This window comes from Embiotoca jacksoni, unplaced genomic scaffold (genome assembly GCF_022577435.1).
Source record: "Embiotoca jacksoni isolate LCO1_2020_lvr unplaced genomic scaffold, fEmbJac1.0.p SCAF_5, whole genome shotgun sequence".
Taxonomy (NCBI): Eukaryota; Metazoa; Chordata; class Actinopteri; family Embiotocidae; genus Embiotoca; species Embiotoca jacksoni.
The window spans coordinates 1,108,866-1,124,875 of record NW_027185403.1 but is presented as its reverse complement, the minus strand read 5'-3'; the positions used below and the strand labels follow the sequence as shown (position 1 = coordinate 1,124,875).

Here is a 16,010-nt window from a genome sequence, read left to right as displayed (position 1 = left end):
TCCATGGGAAAAATTGCTATGCAGATCATGTGAACTGCCTGCAGAGGGATGGAGCTTTGTTCAAAGTCCTTATAATAATCCCCTCACAGGGTATATTCAGTCGGTTTGCAATTCACGATGAGCACTGACAATGAATGTTTTTATATATGACGGATATTGTATAGGAATTCAGTGCAAGGGGGGATTAGAGATTATCATAACATATTTTCATGACATAATTGTTTATCCAGAGATCAAATTCTCCAGTTGTGTTGTTTTCTAAGCAAAAAATATACGTGTGGATGTGATTTCATGGTACCCCCTGTGGAGTTTTCATTGCAATCAGAAACAATTTTACTGGTTAAATGCCGTCACCACCAACAGTTACAAACCTTTTTGCCTTGAGCTTGTGGCCACAGAAGAGAGGAATTGAAACTTTGTCTTAATTGTAGTTATTCTGAGCAATAACCTTTACTTAGTGGAATAATAGCTGTTTATTAAAAAAAACAAAAACAAAAAAAAACGGCAGCAAATAAAAGCAGATTTGTGTTTAACACAAATTAACATCTACCGTATTTGTGTGGATGAAGTGGCAAAGGTGATGGGTATCTGATAGAAATGGCACAAATTGATTAAATAAGAGTTAGCAGAGAAACACAGCAGCACATTGGCTGAGGGATTAATTTCTGGCTGTTGCAAGAAAGTGCCTTGGTTTTCAGATAGCAAATGGATAGTTGGAAATACACTTGTGATGACTCTTCTCTGGAATCGGAGAGGAAGTCTGCCAGAGCGAGATAAAGGATCAAAACCGTTGCATCAAAACCTTCACAGGTTTCGTTTGGGTTTGTTCCAACATTAAAGCGGACAGCAACCAAAGCGTCTCTGAGAACCTTTTTTCCCAAATTTAATGTCAAGTAACTCGGCTCGACTTGACTTCACCTTTTGGCTCTGAGATATTGTGTTGTTGTTTTTTTGTACACCAAAAGATTGACTGATTCATTTAAAAAAAAAAAAAAAAAAAAGATGAATTTTAACAATGAAAATAGTCAATGTGGCCTTCAACTTAAAGCTAATGTTACTCAAATTGCAGGAATGTAAGTATCCCTAAAATGCAGGGAGGGAACAGATGTGTGTGGGCCGTGTCCCCGAGTGTGACGGATTGAAATGTTTGAATTGTCTCAAAAGTAAACTCACTAACAGCTAAATGGGTTTAAAGACACAAACAAAACAAAGTAATCTTCGTGTCGTGTTTTTTTCCAGGAGATAACAATGGATGGCCGCATCTTTTCGACAAATATTTCGGAGTGCCGAGTCATAACACCGGGACCAGATCCATTGTGTGCTGTAAGTACTTGTATTCAGTTTCATATAATTTTTCTCCTAAATGTTGCTCTTGTATTCAACTGTTTAGGTTATTAAATACGTTATGGTCGCCATGTTAGCGATATAAAGAAGCAGCTGTAAAGTTCATTTTAGATGTGGTGTTCACAATATTTCCTACTTAATAGACCTGATATGACGGTGCGCGCTACCAAAAATCTTCATACGGTCAATGTAAAGACAATGTTAATATCTGTGCAATTAGAAAATTTGCATATTTTTTTGTTCTTCTTTAATGTTAATGATATCTTTAAGAGGACCCTTCGAAGTCATTCCTCTACTTCAGTGCCACACAGACTGACAGGTTTGCAGGTAAAAGCTGAATTTATGCTTCGTGGGTGGGATCGATCGTCTTCCCACTGAAGCCCACAGCAGCACCGAACATATATTTTAAGCCATATTCATTACATTCCCCACAGAAACCATGTTTAAGATCTATTTTTCCCTTTGTAATGCACACAGTAGAGGGGGGAGGGGGGGTAGCAGCCCTCGTGTTTCATCACTACATACTGATGCACAGAGGCTTTGAAATGGAGATGTCTTTGTAAGATGTTTGTTAAAGGTTAGGAGAAGATACATGCATAGATAGATAGCTTTTTTTGGTTTTCCCCCACCTGTCTTTATGTTGTTTTTAACCTGAACAATCACCACCAGTTTTAGAAACTGGAACGAAAAAAACACAAGCAGCCAATTACTCTTCTTGTCTTTTTAATGAAAGCATAAAAACTGTTAAATAATAATAAATAATTTGGATTGCATTGTAGAGCGAGAAATTTGCTCGCAAACTGCTTTTTATGGTTGCATTAACGAAGACATAATATTGCCTTCAAAGTATCTCTGTCATTACATATAAACATGGTGTTTAGTTACATTTTTGAGGCAGCAAATGGGAACTATGCTATAACATAAGGTAATTAGTTACTGTGTGTGCAGAGATAAAGCAAAAATATCAGTTTCACATCTTGTCTTATTAGAATTTTTTTCTGCCAAAAATTCAGCTCATGCTTTTATTACCCCCCCCCCCTCACACACACACACACACACACACACACACACACACACACACACACACCCCTGATGTGACAGTATGAAATCTACCATCCACGCTGTGCTCACTAAGAATCAATGCCATCTATTGAATGAGAATTACAAAAAAACACACCCAACTCTTTTCCCACAATAAATGCCTAGCATGTTTTGCTACTTTAAGAAATGGCAAATTCAGTTCAGAAAACAATATTTACTTTATTATTATATGTATTTCCTGATATCCGTGACATCTCCAGTACTTGTCCAACTGTTCCCTGACATTGCAATACATTTCTAATCTATTAAAAGCAAATACAAGCATAATAGCTTCCACCTTAATCTCCAGGAAGGCAGCTTTACAATTCCTGTGAGCATTGGGATTGGATTTTAAGTGTAGACTCTGAATAGATCCATATTCTAGTTAAATACTGAATAGATGTGCAGGATCAGAAGAGCTGTTTGCTTAATGCAAATGCCTTTCCTCAATGCTGATTTGTGGTTGTATCTTATGGTCCACCATGTCAAGTCTGTGATTTCCAGTCCTTTTCATTCTGACTCTCAGGAGGCAAAGTTTCAATACGGCCTTAGTTTGTGCTGCCACACCTTTTGAGGCTGTTATTTGTAATTCAGTGAGGGTGGGGTGAAAGTATCGCATCTATTAACTTCTTACTATTTCTGGCAAAAGTAAATGAAGAGTCGCGCCTCTGATCAGTTCACACATTCTGCTACGCATACTTTAAAGTGGGTAGACACAAGTTACATTCAGCGTTAACCAGCTGACAACTTGTTCAGCTCGGTTACTGTCTGTTGCAGCAGTGGTCGGATGTTTTTTAAGATTTCAAGAGAACTTATAACAGTGACGTTTATTGGCAATTTTTGCATTGACCACAAATGTTCACTGAACCAGCTGATATTTATTTTGTTAGTTTGGGATCTTTTTTTTTTTATAGTCATGAATTACAAAACAATTTACTTATATGTGTCCTAATATATATATTAGATTTATATAGATTCTAATAATTTAATTTGAAATCCTGAGCTTGTTGCACAAACATTCAATATTATTGTTTGTCACTCTGTTTCTGTTTCCATCAGTGCTTCCCAATTTGCTCAGTCCAGAACATTACTTCAAGAGTAGGTCATGTGCAGAGGTGAGCTCAAGCTTATGCACCAATTAAATTCAGTTTTATTTATGTAGCACCAAATCACAATACAGGTTATTTCAGGGCACTTGACATAGTAAAGTCCATACAACAGAACTTTACAACACAGTACAAAGTAACACAACAATTAAACAATTCCCACATGAGCAATAAGGGAGGAAAAACACTCCCATTTAACAGGAAGAAAAACCTTTAACAGTGGGAAGGGAAAATTCGCCTTTAAACATTTAAAGAGGAAGATAAATATTTGGTAGTGGGAAGGAAAAACTCACTTTAAACATTTAAACAGGAAGAAAAACCTCCGGCAGTAGGAAGGAAAAACTCCCTTTTAACAGGAGGAAAAACCTCTGGCAGTGGGAACAAAAAACTCCCATTTAAACAGGAAGAAAACTTCTCACAGTGGAAAGGAAAAACTCCCTTTAAACAGAAAGAAAACCTCTGACAGTGGGAAGGAAATTTTTACAGGAAAGAATCTCCGACAGGACCAGGCTCAAAGGAGGGCGGCCATCTGCCTCAACCAGCTGGTGTGAGGGGGGGGAGCAGAGAGAGAACAGTGCACACGAGACAATGAACTGTTGGTGTGGCCAGTAATCACAGACCAGAGACATGCAGCTCTGGGGCCACAAATATCTGCAAAATAAAGCACAGAGCTACATGAGCGACAGGAACTGTATGGATACATGACATAAAATAAAGCCCAGAGATGGCATCTGACCTTCAATCAGCAAAGCCAGAATCAAAAAGTGTTACATCAAAAATTTAACAGCACAGTTTTATCAGCTATTATTGTTATTGAGTTGTTGTTTTTTTATCAAATCATTTTGCAGACACTATGGCATGGTGTCACGGTGTCTTAAAGACCCCACATAGACCGCTCTTGTGTTCTGCTCTCAGGCATTACCATATGGCTGCAGTGGCAGAGCAGAAGTCAACAAGTTATACTGGAGAAAAAAAAAAAAAAAAAAATATGAACGCCAAGGCAAAAATCTCAGAGCATGGAAAAGCTGAGAAAAGCTTCCACTAAAAGTTCAGCTCCACTGAAGTGATGAAAAAAACACCTTCTTCCCTCCACGTTTTCACATTGTCTGTTCAATCTTTGACTCATTTACTGACATCCTTTTGTTTTTCCTCTCTTCTTCCGTAGTCGTGTTATGATAGCGACTGTCAAATCGGTGCCTTCAGCTGTTTTTCTTAATAAACATTTGCGTGAAACTCTCCTGTAGTTATTGACGGTAAAAAACAAAATCCTCCGTTGGCTGCTGCATCCTCCATTGAAACATTTATTGCAATGAAATTAACCACTGTATTCTTCACATACAAGGGAACTTTAAAACATTAAAAAAGTGAAATTCTCCACTCACGTCACAGAAAGGGTGACTTGCCCACATCCTCATACAACTCAAATCTGTGCATGGCAACATCAAAGCATCTTTATAGGCCTAAAAAAAATTGGTAGTCTGGCCATCCACCTGTGACCAATTTGGGAAATAACAGCTTTTAACCCCTGAAAACACAAAGATCCTCAGATCAAAGGGGGCATGCAAATCCCTCTACAACAATAATGTCGCTATTCATGGAGGGGATTTATGCATAATGTTTTCCTCCACCTCCGTTCCTCTTGACACCAAAAACACTCCTAGCAGAGAGAAAGAGGAAGAAATCTATTACATTAAATGTTCTGTATAAGTCTGTTTTTTTTATTCATTTAATAGCTCATGCTTAGAAAGCAAAGCAATATTTCCAGTTTCTATCGTTCTTACCTCTCTCGAGCTCAAGCTGTCATTTTGCAATGTGTATTTGTTTACTGTTTCTTTTTCATCGCGTAAGATCTGATGTGACGTCTTCATCAACCCTCCATCAAGCCTGAGAGTCCATAAATTTATCAGATCCATACTACAGTGCCACAGCCAAGAAAACAAACATTTCCTTCCTGCAGTGACGGAAATTTCTGTTACTAACCCTTTTCCATGAAGAGTCCTCTGCAGCATTTTCAGTTTTCAGACTGACATTATTAAGCCACAAGGACATCCACTGCTTTGCTATTATTTCCAGGAACGCTCGTATTATTGTCTGATATGCTGTTTTTCTTTAAATTAACATGTTTATATGCAGTTTGACTTGTTTTTTTCTCGTATTATTGTCTGATATGCTGTTTTTCTTTAAATTAACATGTTTATATGCAGTTTGACTTGTTTTTTTCTCGCTCTTGCTGATATCCTTTAAAAGTATAAAGCCGTTTCTGTTAAAGGATCGAGCTCCCGTCTTAAATTTGTAGATTTGTATATGGGAGGTTTAATGTTGGCAAGATATAAGCAGAATATTAAGGAAATTAGCCCAAATGACCAAATCAAAAGAACATATTTGTGACCAAAATACTTGATTTTAAAATCTCATCTATTACCAACAGTATTTTAGACACAGTTTAGAGGTGTGATGCACACACAAATTGTTTTAAAAATGTTTGACACTGCTTGAATATACTCTATTTATTTACTCGCCGTGTTCTGCTCTTCACTGGTTATTTATCCACTTACATCTCTCCACTTTAAAAGAGTGTTCCAGTGATTGGATGGAGTACAACTTGTGTGCATTTGACAATATGCATACCTCGAGGAAATGAATAGGGTTGCTGAATTAATTAGGCTGTATACAGTCAGTATCTAGCCATCAAAAATGCCCTATTATCTCCTGTACCAAGCATGTGGAGTGGCTGCCAATCAGATGCCTTTTTTCTTTCCCCAATTACTGGCCATTCAGTCAGCTAAAATGTTAGTAAAACATGATTCGTGTAATTACCTCTCGAAATTAAAACGTGTTTGCTAGTTAAAAAAAAAAAAAAAGCCTTTCATCAAAGTGCCTGTGTGGCTCATTTTGACACGTCTTCCAAAAATAATTTCACTCTCTGGAGCCAGGAAGGCCAGGTTAAATCATTTTATCTGTTTCCGTTATTCTATCAAACATAATCAAGGCTGGCTTATAGTCCAGTAATATTCAGTAAGTCTGTTATTAAGTACTGACAACCTGTGTTTGTCTCACAAGACAGTCTTAATAAATTCTGCTTTCATTTCTTCTGTGCTGCTTTCATCTCAGGGTTTATACATTCTCCTCCAGCAGAGCTAGGTTTGTCATTTGATTGACACATCCTCTGATGTCTCTTCCCCGTCTCCTCCGTCTCTCCCTCTCTTCAGTGCTGGGTGTTGTTCCTGAGCTCTGTCAGTGCCGAGACCTGGAGCTGGACTGTGACGGCGCTCAGCTCCTAGATATCCCAGTGGTGGCGATGAACGTCACTATGATGTGAGTAGAAAATGGACCCTTAAAGCAGTTTGAGCAGTTCCCCAAGCAGGCAGTCATTAATGTTTATGACTGTCACAGCTTGGGAGTGTTTGAGGAGATATTCACCACTCCAAAAAAAACCATCTGCCACCGCGCATCACGGCCATGAAAAACTTGTTGAAAATAAAGAGTGAAAACTATTACCTTGCGGAGTGTGTTCCATGACTTTGCATTTCACTTTCCTGGTTGAAATAGAGCACTCAGTTTTTGTAAAGATACAAGACACAAGTGGAGCAAAGTGCTCTTCTGCAAGTCTTCCAACCTGAACAAAAACAAAGGTCAATAATGTCCCTCAAACCATGGGAGCTTACCACCAGTTGGAGGTGACTAATTAAGTCCTTTAATGATGCTGCAATGTTATGATAAGGGTGTGGGTTAGACCTCAGGCACGGAAAAAAGCACTCAAATAGGTTTAGAGAAACATTGTGGTTTGGGTTTAATGTGCTTTAAGGTAAGAGGAACAGGCATATTTATAAGAAACAACACATATTTTTGACTGAAACAGGAAACAGGTTGTCATGGTTACAATATTAAAAAAAACATTGACAGAAATGATGAGTGTCTGTCTAAAACAGTTAACGAACAACCGTTTCCAGTGTTCAAGTTGATTGTTTTGTTGACCCATCCATCCGCCCTGACCTCGTCCTTTACTCAGATTGTGTGGGTCTATAAAAACATCACTTCATTTTCATGTTTCGTTTTAATTATCATGGCCATGAGAGGGTTTAGTCATCATACAACGAGGGGTAAACTGCTTGTGCACATCTGTGGGACTATTTTTATGAGTGGAGAGGCTTCACCTGTCCAAGAAATAACAAGTAATTGTATACAATGTTAAAGAAGGGCAAGACGAAAGAGATGAAAATCTCCCAAAAGTCCAAAAAGATTCCCACCTACAGAAACTTGACAATAAGCGTGAGGACGAGAATGACCTTTTTATCATCCTTTAATCCATTAAAAGCTTTGGAGTCAACAACTGAATCGACTCGTCAATTCAAGGTCTCTTGATAAAACAGGATGCAAAAGACCACTAAGCTGTAGATCGCCGTGTTTACAGATTTCCCCTTCTGATAACTGGTCTAGTGTGAAAAGGCGATTTAGTGGAAATGTTTTTTATTTATATGCATTTATTGATTTAAAACATAGTAAATCAGGTGTAGCTGCCTACCATAATATATTCAAATGCTGTTTAACTTCAGGAAGGGGAATCACATTTTTTTAGCCCTACTGATGTATGTCATGTGACATTTTGAATTCAAATTGCCAACTATCTAAACTTATTTCTAGACTCTGTGTTAAAACGAAGATAATACTTATTGATCATATTTACTGAGGAGGAAAATGTGCTGCAGTATTGGAGTGGTTTGTTTATATTTTGCAATTTGATCATTTAAGAGTTGAAGCGATTTTATGATCCTCCGGGATTGGAACCGCATTAATCCTAAAAGAAAACACTTGGAAATATTTGTGAATCGATGAACTGGTCCACTTTTTGAATTCTGCAGTCATAATATGCATCATGCATCATAATACGCATCGTTTATGGTGTTAATGTGAAATCTATAACCTCATTTTGAGCCTCTTCACATCCCTCAGGTCTCTACAAAAGAACCGACTTCAGAGACTGAGGGCGAACACATTCTTTAAGTACCAGAGTCTACAGAAACTGTGAGTGTTATAATTGTGGATTACATATTATTTGAATATATACAGTATTACGTCATTTACATCACGGGATAAATTTTGCCATTTCTTTTATGACTGATCTTCGTAATGGTTCCCTTCACTTTTATTTATCTGTCGTCTATTTTCTTTTTTGGGGAAACAATACTCATTAATAATGCATGAGGTGTATTATTAGCGCACTCTACATTATTCATTCAGTAAAGCACAATGTTTTCGTTCAACCTTTTGAGTGGCAAACGCAACCAAATGAGATTCACAACTACAACACTGATATGCATGAGGCTAAAGAGGGCTGGTGGGAAAGCTGACAGGGCCAGATTATTCTGTTCGGCGTACGGATCCATTTATCACCGATTTATGTCATTTATCAACCTCACACAGCGTCGCTGACTGTGGCAGCACGAGAATAGCTCTGATCCCTCACCAGAAAATCGTTTGGCTGAGTCAGACCGTTATAAAGCCTTCAGTTGGTTTGACCGGATTGAAAACTTCCCTGAGTTACGTCTAAACAAACATCAAAATGAATTTCTAGGTGGGAGAGAGAGAACACAGCTGTCAGGTGGTGTGTGTGTGTGTGTGTGTGTGTGTGTGTGTGTATGATGAAAAGAAAAATTATGTCAGGTACAAAGAGATTATAATTATTTGATCCCTCGCACTGATTTCTGCCAAATGAGCACATTTTTCTACGTCAAGTAACTTTCATTATGTAAGCATACTTCTGTTTGACACTCCAACAAGCACATTTAGGCATTGTGCCTGTTTGTTTTTGTTGTTGTTGTTGTTTGTTCCTGAATTCATCAGGCTAACACTGTTTAGTCCATCTTTTTTTTTTTAAGATACCTGCAGCACAACAAAATTCGAGATGTGAGTCCTGATGCCTTCAGAGGGCTGTACAACCTAACAAGACTGTAAGTTTGTTTGTTGTTGCAGCACATATCATTCAGTGATAACACAAACATTATGTATGTATGAAGCAAAGTGTTTGAACTGGCATTCGCTGATTGGGATCAATTAATGGATTTTTCACAGCTCAAGTGATTAATAATGTATAATCACATGCATGCGACCTGACTATGATAACCTGACACCTCTCGCTTCTTTCGTCAGTCATATATTTTTTTCTTAGAAATTTGAAATAGTGATTGACATAGTGTGTACAAGAAACTAGATATATTTATGAATATAATGCAGTGCAGTTCAACAGAACAACAAATTTCACTATCCCCCCAAAATGATAATAAAGTTGACTCAACACTTTTCAAAAGCAGTTTCTCCCAAAACAACAAAAAAAACATCACTTCCACCTTGCAGAACTGTTGTGTTAGACTGTATTGGTTTTAGCTACAGTATGTGTGCTTCCGACTCAGTGGCAGAAGTTTGCCAAAATCGGTGTCCTGTGATCGCAAGTTCAAAGCCCCGTGCATAAAGAAATGTTTTCCATTTTGGGAGTTAAGGAATTTGTAGGAAAGTCAACTTCCCTAGTTCTCTATAATAAAAAATATATAGCCTGCCCATTTTGCTCCACATTCGACAAAATGGGACGTAAGTGTTGCTTTTGTTATTGTTGGCTGAGTGCATTTGCCACCTCCAGTTGTTATTACAGCTGGTTGAACAAACCACCCGCCGCCTTAACAGTCACTTACATGCTTAAGCTATTCATGATTGAAATTGCAGCTTTTTTTATTTGAAAGATTGCACTCTTTTTAAAACCACTATTCAGAAAATGACAGTAATTACTCCTTCATCACTCCCAGGATAGTTTGAATCACCAACTGTGAACTGAGACCTCGAAGTATCACCCAACATCAGTGGATGACGTCGCTCATACCCTTGTGGTGCAAAGCCTTCCCAGAAAACTAGCCTTCTAATATTAAAATGTTCACAAACGATTTGGCAGTTTAGCGAATTCTGCTTCCCGATACTATCAAAGCCTGATTGTTTTTGCACATTCATAGTGCAAAAGCTATGATGGAGAGTATAAAGTGAACAATAAAAAAAATCTACTATTGGAAGGGGAACATAAATTACAAAATGCAATTAAAATAGCTGGTTAAATGCAACTGGCAACAAGCTTGCCTAATGCTTTAATAATGGTTTGTTAATGTTCAGGCAGCATCTTTGTCTTCCCTTATTCAGATACCTGAGCTACAACAAGATATCGGTGCTGATGCCGGGCGTGTTCAAGGACCTGCACAAGCTGGAGTGGTTGTATGTTAGTTTTCTACTAAAACAGTGTTCTGCAGAATTCAAAGTGGGTTTTTTTTTGTTTACTTTTGCTGAATATATCACGCACACATCTGTATTGACTCTGACGCTGTTTCATTTGAATCAGTATTCTGCAAGTACTGAATCCTGTCTTTGTTTTTGTTGTTGTAGGATCCTAGAAAATAACAATATCTATCAGATATCGTCCATGACCTTTTCTGGACTGAACTCTCTTGTTTTACTGTGAGTTCTCCCTTCTACTGAATACCTTTTCTTCTTTTTTTTTGCTTTCCTGTGATATCCTCTCAAATCATCAGAAGTGCTGCTAATACGAGCCTTTGTCGATCTGCTAAGGCTGAGTGAGTGTTCCTCTGTTGAACGATAAAAGAAACTGCCCTGCACCTTGTGTCATTTTGTGTGATTGACAGGGTCTTGTTGAACAACTCTTTGACAAAGCTGGATGACTTCTGTCGAGAAATGCCCAGATTGAACTGGCTGTAAGTCGGATGTCTGTACATCGAAAGTTTGTCCTGACATGAAAGTGACATGTCTTTTGATGAGACTTTTCTGTTTCTGTGTGTGTCTGTACATTTCTTCTTTGTGTGTGTGCTTTTCATAATGCTTCCTTGCAGGGATTTGGAGGGAAATGTCATTGAAACGATTGGAAACGTCTCCTTCTGCTCGTGCAGCATGCTGACAGTTCTGTGAGTATGAATTTACATATTTTAATCCACGAGAGTTTTTGCTTTACATTTTTTTACTTATGCCTGAATTTTCTGCAAAAGGCTTGCAATGCAACCTCGGTTTCACAAAAATTGATTTACAGCTACCGACCCATGTGTGGAATCAATACTGGCAGTTTATTAAATGGGATTAAAGGCTAATTCATGCTTCCTGTATCAGCAAGGGTCCAGATGGCATAAAGTCGTGTCACCCCAACGTCTGCGTGCGACCCACAATTTGTGACCATGTTGACTGCAATCACGTTAATTGTTCATGTGCCAGGAAAACAAATTGGAGCTTTATTTTGAGGAGAAGCTGTGCACTTTCAAAAATCATCATTAAAAGAGTACAAAGAAACACAGATGGTTAACACATTTGTTGTTGGAAAGCTTTCATTTGTACATGCTTTCCAGTGATGGCATTCAAACACAGTGGGAAGTTCCGGTGTTCCAGAAATTTGACAAACTATGTCTGCCACTCTGCTTGGGACAGGAGAGGCGACAAACTGCAGGCTCGCATCTACATAGCAGATCGTCAAAATGGAAATGGAACCACATCTGCTGTCCATATTTTAAAGTCCACATCGTCACCGTGTTATCCCTCACAGATTAAAAAAAAAAAAAAAAAAAAAAAAAAAAAAAAAATATTGTAATATGATTATTTTTGTTTGTGTGTCCGCTGCCTTTTCTCCAGGGTTCTGCAGCAGAACAGGATCAGCCACATACATGAACAGGCTTTCTCAGTCCTCCAAAAGCTTGGAGAATTGTAAGTTCTTTTCGTTTGATTGTGAAAACAAACTGTGTGCAAAAACAAAATATCACAACTATTAGAACTGGCCAAAATAAAGCCAAGGTTTTGCAACTTCATTTTGGAAGATGTGAGGAAGGAGGAAAAACAGCATTTAAAAATAAATGCGGTGTTCTGAGAAACCCTCTAAAATAACCGAATTCCAGCTTTAAATTAGCTGAGCAATTAAATTAACTGAGCAAATTTATGCCTGAAATTGATGGAGCAGGAATGACACAGACACTCCTTCAGATCCCAGAACGCACACCCCACCCACCCAGGAGGATGGGAGGATGAGATGCAGATTTGCAGTCGGCCGATTTAGCAGCAATATGTTGTGCACTGAAGTAGCAGAATGAGTGAGCGCTGCCGTTGTTACAAAGCGTGCTAATTGGTTTGGACGGACTGAAATAATGAACGATGGGACAGAAAGGGCCCCCGTGACTACAACCGACCCAAACCCTGCCTGAACTAAGCAGTCTTTTATTGATTGCTTTGTGAGACTTGGATGCTGTCTTGGTCACGATGGCTCTTATTATTTCTGACTTCCAGACACTTTTTGGAAGAAAAGGGAGATAGATGAAGAATCGGATTTTAACAGCAGCTGCCCAAGACTTTACCATTTTTAATTACTACTTTAAATCCTGTTGCAGCATAAAACGTCTTCATGCATACTTTTAGCATGTGACAGTAGCTGAACCAACAGAACTTAAGCCAAGGTCAGTTTTATTTTTAGGTATCAGCGCTTCTCTTCATAATGCACTTCAATGGCCACCTTCTCCTCTTCAGTACTGTTATGTAAATGTTTGCAAGACTGGAGTTGCTGAAAACTAGTTGGAGGGGAAAATATGTGGTCCCAAAGAAAAGGGAAGTAATGGGATGCACCCGTAGCTTCATCAGAGTTACAGTGTTCATTATAACTTGTTCAGTTCACCTCAGAAGTGATCAACACGGCACGTATTCTCACCTTACTGTCTGCAGTCACAGCATGCTGAAAATCTCACTTTTTAATCGACTTTAAAAACTCTTTCCTGATGTGGAGATCACAGTCACCTTAGCTGTCCCCTTTGACATATAAGTGGTTGTATTAAGTTCATGTACGCTATAGGTACCAAAGAAAACTGTGGGTGCATTAAAAAGTAAGTTACAGTCGTTGCGGAACTTGTTGAAGTCCTGTTTTATTTTTATTTTTCAGTGTTCCTGTTATGAAATCCTTCCCCTTATACACTGAAAGAGTTACAGAGCAGGATTTGACTTTGAAGCTCTGTATTGCATCTGTCAGATACCCAGCATTTGTACATCAATGTTTGTTTGTTGTTTTGTGTTTTTTTTGGGGGCGAACCGATGCGGATTTGTCTCTACGCACAGAGACTTATCCAGCAACAGATTGGTGGCGATCCCTCCCAATCTCTTTGTCTTACTGGAAGATTTGCTCCTGCTGTGAGTCCTATTTTCACAAATGCCGTCAGATATACCGTGCTATTGTTATTTGAATCTTTTGGTGCTGTCAGGGAAAGACAAGAGTTTCAGTGTGGGTTATTTTGTAAAAAACAAAAACAAAACATTTTTACATTTGTTTATTTTAGTTTTATCATTTTTATTAAATTAGAAAATACAAAACATCCTCCCTCAGAACTTTGGGTGAACTTTGGTTTACTATTGCATTAAGATGCATGTGCACTTTTGCAGAGGTGGAACAGGTCCTCACTTTTTTAACACAGTAAATATTGTCATACAACAGTGTAGACTTATTCTCGTATAATTAAAAGAAAAAGTACAAAAGTATTAGCATCAAAAATATTCTTAAAGATCCAAAATAAAAACACCAATTATGCAGAATAGCTCATTTCAGCATGATATGGAGTTTTCTATTTGTCATTGTATAATTGTGCATATGATGTGACAAAAATTACTGCAAAATTACTATTTGCTACTATCTGTCCAATAAACAATAGTAAAGTAAAAAGGAGAGTTTTTGGCTCTGAAATATAGTGAAGCAAAGTCATGAAGTTGACAAAGTCAAGTTAAATGCAAATACCTCAGAACAAACAGTAAATGGCAAAATTTAGTTCAATAAACTTGTGCTGGATTGCATGCTGCATCATGTTGTTTTAAATCCTCCATTCACTGCTCTGAATCCAGTCCAGAAATAGCCGCCACCACCAATAAAGGCTGCTGTATAAAATACAGAATTAGTTATTGTAACAGCTTTTGTGTAAAAAATGTTGACCACAAATGTCATCAAAAATGATTTTATAAATCAATAAGATTCTACATTTGGCAGTCACGACCGCAAACAATCACTTGTGGTGGGTGGATAACAACATGCCATGACAAGAGGAACTATGGGAAGACACATCTTCGAGACATGCATTGAAAGATGGCGTGACAGTTTGACACAGTAAAATGTGTGGGAGTTGAAAGAAGCAGTGCACATGCATAAAAAAAAAAAAAAGAAGAAGAAGAAGCTTAGAGATAGAAAAATGTCACTAATGGCACTTCTGTATTCAAGAAACTGAGGGTTGCTTTACTATGTTTGTGCCCAGTTATGCATAATGTATGACGCACTGTAATATCAGAAAGAAATGGCATTATCGCCGATGCTAATTAATTGATTGGGTTTGTTCTTATTTTTCCAGAAATATATCATACAATCCAATCATGGAGCTCCAGGTTGATCACTTCGACAAGCTGCATAAATTAAAATCATTGTAAGTATGCATTGCAACATCCATCACAACTAAATTAACACGCCGTGTGCGTTACCTTGTGCGTGATGCAGTCGTCTACGGGGTTTGCTTTAAGGAACCTAAGCCTGCTGTAAAGGAAACGTACAAATCCTTCTTACACTGATTTCTAATAACTATCTCGGCAATAATAGAGAGACGTTTGCTGGACAAACACATTTTCTGGTAGTTGCAAATGGAAAAGCTTTATTCCTGAGTCAGACTAATTTGAAAAATGTTGTTAGAGCAATAATTATCATGCATAATTTTTACAGTAAAGTGTTAAAGATAAATTTGTTAACAGGTATCTAAAGAGCTATCTTGTCGTGTTTATAGTAGGAAAAGAGCAGCAAATGTACAAACACAACGTGAAATGAAAAGGGGAAAAAAAGACTGACGTGCTCGAAGAAAGTCTTTCTTCTCGTAAATATATTTCCCATATATGCTTTGAGTGGCTTTTTGTTGAGGGGAAACCTTTGGTGAAAACAAGCTTTTGTTTCTGTCGCCACTGTGTCTGTTTACGAGGCATCTGAGGAGGACAAAATCAATGTCTTTTTTTTAAGGAGCATTGAGGGGATAGAGATTGGAAACATACAACGACGGATGTTTGAACCTCTCAAATACTTGAGTCACATGTAAGTACTCCCTTGTCGTGCTCTATATTTACACTGTTAATCCTCGTTATTCAGTATGGACTGTCATGGAACACCATGGGTCTTTCATAGGTACTGTATTTCTAGTGGTGAGCCCTGAGGTAGCCTTATTGATACTGTCAAGCATCTTTTCAATCCGTGAGATGATTAAATCGGGTTTAGGGTAATCCATCCTCCCTGTCGCTAGATCAGCTCAAATCATGCAGGTCTCGGAAGGGATGCAACAACAAAAAAGGGAACAAGAGAAGTTCAATGCCTTTTCAGCTGAAGATACGATTACACAGGCTGTTGAAGACTTTTTTTTTCCCCATAGTGCTTCAGTAAATTTTAGTCAAATGCAGTTGTTG

At 38.1% G+C, this 16,010-nt stretch overlaps 1 protein-coding gene across 2 annotated transcripts in view; it reads left to right on the top strand.

Moving 5' to 3' along the window:
* The window catches only part of rxfp1 (relaxin family peptide receptor 1), a 61,493-nt gene that overhangs the window by 34,396 nt on the left and 11,087 nt on the right, over window positions 1–16,010 (top strand). For both annotated transcript variants that reach the window (XM_069171234.1, XM_069171236.1), the window contains exons 3-14: window positions 1,240–1,323; window positions 6,740–6,845; window positions 8,481–8,552; window positions 9,407–9,478; window positions 10,707–10,778; window positions 10,947–11,018; window positions 11,204–11,272; window positions 11,408–11,479; window positions 12,192–12,263; window positions 13,653–13,724; window positions 14,924–14,995; window positions 15,574–15,645. In XM_069171234.1, the coding sequence (XP_069027335.1) occupies window positions 1,240–1,323; window positions 6,740–6,845; window positions 8,481–8,552; window positions 9,407–9,478; window positions 10,707–10,778; window positions 10,947–11,018; window positions 11,204–11,272; window positions 11,408–11,479; window positions 12,192–12,263; window positions 13,653–13,724; window positions 14,924–14,995; window positions 15,574–15,645 (907 nt within the window). The remainder of the gene's footprint in view (window positions 1–1,239; window positions 1,324–6,739; window positions 6,846–8,480; window positions 8,553–9,406; window positions 9,479–10,706; window positions 10,779–10,946; window positions 11,019–11,203; window positions 11,273–11,407; window positions 11,480–12,191; window positions 12,264–13,652; window positions 13,725–14,923; window positions 14,996–15,573; window positions 15,646–16,010) is intronic.